At 46.7% G+C, this 4,910-nt stretch overlaps 1 protein-coding gene across 1 annotated transcript in view; it reads right to left on the bottom strand.

Moving 5' to 3' along the window:
- Nucleotides 1–851: 851 nt before the first annotated feature.
- The window catches only part of LOC311372919 (GTPase-activating Rap/Ran-GAP domain-like protein 3), a gene marked incomplete at both ends in the record, with an annotated part of 6,307 nt that continues 2,248 nt past the window's right edge, over nucleotides 852–4,910 (bottom strand). Inside the window, 5 exons of the mRNA XM_084489839.1 lie at nucleotides 852–955; nucleotides 1,235–1,333; nucleotides 1,957–2,032; nucleotides 2,607–2,633; nucleotides 3,004–3,067. Of these exons, the coding sequence (XP_084345965.1) occupies nucleotides 852–955; nucleotides 1,235–1,333; nucleotides 1,957–2,032; nucleotides 2,607–2,633; nucleotides 3,004–3,067 (370 nt within the window). The remainder of the gene's footprint in view (nucleotides 956–1,234; nucleotides 1,334–1,956; nucleotides 2,033–2,606; nucleotides 2,634–3,003; nucleotides 3,068–4,910) is intronic.

The raw sequence follows: 4,910 nt of genomic DNA, 5'->3' as shown, positions 1-4,910 counted from the left end.
CCACTTTAAAAAGGGTCTATTAAATAAAAAACAAAATATGTATCTATCAAACTCACTGATCTACTGTCTCCTCGGATGTATTTTATAGCATTAAAGTTAATGGTTGCATTTAAATGAATCCATTTTCTACAGTGTTGTGTTTTTTACGTAAAGCATGTCGTCCTACAGTACCACTGTGTGTGCTCACCCTGCTTCCTGTGCTGGATTATAACTGCATTACCATCCTGACATTTCAGTATCCAAACAGAACATTGACCATGGGCAGATAAATAGCATTTAACCAATTCAGCCACCAGAACAAAGGCTTTTAAGGACAGCTACAGGGACCCAACCCAAAGGGATTAATGCAATCACAGACAGAGAGGAGCAGCAATAAGACCAAGGCAGGGCTGGAATGGCCAGAGGGGCAAGATATTGTTTCCAGAGCCTTTATAGTCCCTGTGGTGGAGTAGAAACGGTCTGCGTTAAGACGACACGAGGCTATGGTCTGGGCCTCTGTGGCCTGGTCTTTGGATGTAGAAACACTATTTTCTGTTCCCCACACATGAAAGTCAAACTGAACATCTCTGACCTGGTCAAAGAATGGCTGTAGTGTTACCAGGTGATGTGGCTAGATGCTTTGAGCAACAGTTCCTCAACATACCAAACCATGGCACGAGAGAGAGAGAGAGAGAGAGAGAGAGTGAGAGAGAGAGAGTGAGAGAGAGCGAGAGAGAGAGAGAGAGAGTGAGAGAGAGCGAGAGAGAGAGAGAGAGAGCACGAGAGAGAGAGAGAGAGAGCGAGCGCGCGAGTGAGCGAGCAAGAGAGAGAGAGAGAGAGAGAGAGAGAGAGAGAGAGACGTAACGTCCTACCTGCTGCTTGTTCTCCTTGGAGTAAGGTAACATGGTGGAGACATGGAACATGAGTTCATGGCCCTGATACACGGTGTAGATGGATTGCATTCCTGTAGTGTCATCTGTGGTGGAGAGAGAAGGAACGCGGTCGTGATCGGGTCGAAGGGTCCTGGGTTCCCTCCCCAGTGCAACAACATGCATCTCAACTCGCTGAAGGTCACTTTGGCTCAAAGCACCTGCTACATAACTAACCGTACTAATACAAGGAGAAAGAAACAATGACAAGAGCTTATTAAATACCCACTAGATCCACGTCTCCAGCGACATACACAGACTAGACCCGCGTCATAAGGAGCAGCGTGCAGGGGCGGTACGACGTGAGACACCGCTCTGAGACTCACTCTTGGTGTCCAGCCCGCCGCGGTAGCCGGCCCAGCCCTGCAGTGTGACGCTGTCTCCCAGCAGAGTCAGGAACTTCTCGAAGCTCTCGCTGCCCGTCTCTGGAGAACACACGGGGCGGGTGAGAGGTAGTGGGCGGCCAGCGCTCACCAGACATTGAACAACAATAGTGGGGAATAGCCCGGAGCCTGAGCTGAAGAGTTGTTTTAGTATATACTAGACGTGAACACTCCAAGAATAAACAAGATAACACTTTTTTCCAGGATTTATTTGTTTCTATTAGCGTGACGAGACGACTAACCCTAACGCGCGATGAAAACAATATCCCCAGTTTGAGATCTCAATCATGTGATACTGCCCAATATCCCGAGATAGAGAACCAATCAAACTGCGCCATCTTAGGAGGTTCACGTGGAGCATGTACTAATAACATTTAGCTGACCCTTTGATCCAAACCAACTTACAACCATTCAGCCACACATTCACACACCGACGGCAGAGTCGACCACGCAGGGCGACAGCCAGCGGGTCAGGAGTAGTCAGGGTGAGGGCGTCTCGCTCAGGGACACCTCCACACTCGGCTAGGAGGAGCCGGGGGATCGAACCAGCGACCTTCAGGTTACCAGCCGACCCGCTCTGCCTCCTGAGCCGCAGCAGCCCTCTGTACCACAGTAGCGTCTCTGTGGGTGCTGAGGTGTTGGCGTGCCCCTGGCAGGTCACTCACCGTTGCTAAACATCTCGTCGTCTGTGAGCTGTCCGTCTTTGGCGTACAGCACGCCGAATTTGAAGTTGACGGAACCCTGCGAAGTAATACGGTACGAGGAGAAGAATAAAATCGATGTTTCAAACATTAAAACTTCAGGTGAAAATGTCATGACAACAAGACAACAAGACAACAAGACTATTTTTTATCTAACGGATTGGTTGGTAGAAACGGACAGACTCCGTAACAGGCAATGAAGACAACAAATGTACAGTATATCTAAACGGTAGTGTCAGCCTCAGGAGAAACATGTAGTGAAATGTGAGCAGCAGACACCGTCCTAATGAGACCAATCACAGGCCTCTGCTGCACTCACATGTGTTTGCTTAGCGGAGGTGAAGCGCCCTGATTGTCTGGTTGGGTTCGTGGGTAATGTTCAGTGACCACACATTAAAAGACTCAGACGAAGCAGAAATACCTTTAAAAGATCTCTCCTTTTAAAATGAGAGAAAGTTAAAAAAAAAAAAAAAATGCCGCTTGAATGCTAATGCTGCTTTAATGCCAATGTAGACAAAAAAAAAAAAACAGAAAAAAAACAGATCCATTAATTAAAAAGAGAGTTACTATACAGTCGCCATGGTAACTTGTAGCAGGAGGAAATAAAAGCGTACCTCCTGTTCCTCCAACACCAGTAAATCCTGTGGTGACAGAAACACAAGGAAACCTTCAGACCCTCAGGTTGACTCACACTACAGACCGCTGCTTTATTTAGAAATTAAAATAAAAACGTACTTAGCTGTGCTAAGCATCTTATCCTAGCTATCTTTGTTGTATACGGGGAATGGGTTAACCTAGAGATTGTTTTATAACAATGTATCGCTATGTAAGGATGTTCATCCTTATGTAAGGATGTAAGGATGTTCATAGAACCAAGTGCTTTGGCCTTGGTTCTATGAACATCCTCACTGTACCGACAGAGATATATTGTTATAAAAGCGTCTGCTAAATGTAAATGTAAAATGTTAAAGTATTTCATGAAATCCGCTGCGGTTGTACAGCGATGCGTACCTTCTGGATCTCTGGGTTGAGGATCTCTCTGGGCCCTCTCTCAAACCGGTCCAGGTTCATCGCACTGTGAGGAGAGGGAGAGATCAACGTCTCCGCTGCACATCACGCCCTCACACGCACAGACACTCGGCTCCATCCAGGAGGTGGAGTCGAGGATTAAAGGTGCCGTGACGCGCCACCAGGTGTGAGTGTGATGAGCCGTTACGAGCCGTTTTCAAAATCGGGCTCTTCTGACATCACAAGTGGGCGTGTCCACCTAGCTGTGTGCTGGATAGATCAGTCCACCAGCCTACCCAGTGGACTGTAGCGAACGTTGCTCATCTGTCTGTCACACATCTAGGTGGACACGTCCATCTGTGATGTCATAAGGAGCAGATTTCCACAACGGCTTGTGACGGCTAATCACACTCACACCTGGTGGCACGTTATGAGACCTTTTAAAGTGTATTCTTCAGGCTAATCGGGATTGGTTAATGAAATGAGGTGATGGTGAGGTCCTCTACGTCCGTCTTGCCCCGTCGTGTGTGATTGATAGAGTGAGTGATAGTGAGAGAGTGAGTGAATGTGTGTGTGTGTGTGTGAGTGCAATGTATCCTCATACAACGGTTGGTGTGTACGAAAAGTGACACACAATGTTTTGGAAGAGTCCATGAATTTCCAGCAACACAAGCGATGAGTTTGCCTGCACACTAAATAGTGGCGGACATGGCTTTACTCTCAGTGGACCTGGTGGACATTAATGGTGTGTTTTCTGACCCTCAGGGAGGGATTACGTCACCTCTGGTTGGGCTGGAACCACCACATTGATACTCATGTATGTCCTTTAGGCCCTCTTTCATATCGCACAGAGCCATGTCTTTAGCTCATTCCCAAGTGTACCACAGCCCTAGATCAGCCACCAACTCACGTCACTTGGTTGGGCTAGAGCAGGGCTCAGCCACCTTCACTATCAAAAGAGCCATTTCTGGTCCCTCCCACCGAATAAAATTGATCTGGAGCCACAAAACCTATTCAACCCCTAAAATGAAGATAACACAGCATCTAACGTTTTATATATAGTTATACTACATATAAAAGAACCAATAGCCTATAGTTTGTTGCATTTATGAAATGTGTGGGTGTAGGGATGTGACGTTTATTTTAGTTGACAAAATATTAATAATAAATATTAATTGGGTTCTCTATTCCTATAAATATGCAGCTTGCCATGATCACTGCACTCAACAACAGAAATAGTCAATACACACTGAGCATGAATAATAACCTCAGTGATGAGGGGGTCATTGCCTCTGCGGCCCTCTGGGAGGCGCTGTTCTGTGGGGCTCTATAGCATATGAGTCAATTTCCTAGCCAGTGGAACCTAGTTGACGACAAAAGCAAAACTATTGACGGCAGCTCAGCTGTCGCACGTAACGTTGTTACGGCATGAGCGCTATGGATTGGAGGAACAGCCGGATGAATCACTTATTCTTACTCTTTCATGGAGAGCATTTTACTTTTCTGCTCTGTTGCGTGGTATTTCTCCTTGTCAGTAACCAACAAAAGCAAGCTAAGCAAAATAGTTGACATGGCCAGTGAGGTTGCGGGACAAAAGCTAGACAGTATGGCCATGACCTGTGAAAGGAGGGCGTTGAAGAAAGGTCTAGCAATTAGTGAAGACGTGTCACATCCGCTACACCGGGCCTATGAGGTGTTGCCCTCAGAGGCTTAGGCTACCCTATTTCCAACCAAATCGAGCTAGTAGGTCATTTATTCCAACTAGTATTACACTTATGAACAAGAAATGACCTGCAGGGCAGCACTAATAGCACTATGCACTTTCTTTCCAGCTGGACTGTCACAGCTGCACTTTACCGTCCTACTCATAATGTATAGCGGGGTTTGTGTCCTGATGTTGAGTGTGGGGG

The sequence above is a fragment of the Micromesistius poutassou genome (assembly GCF_964030765.1).
Source record: "Micromesistius poutassou genome assembly, contig: SCAFFOLD_5963, whole genome shotgun sequence".
NCBI classification, from domain to species: domain Eukaryota; kingdom Metazoa; phylum Chordata; class Actinopteri; order Gadiformes; family Gadidae; genus Micromesistius; species Micromesistius poutassou.
The sequence above is the reverse complement of the archived record's forward strand: the minus strand, read 5'-3'. Positions and strand labels throughout refer to the sequence as shown.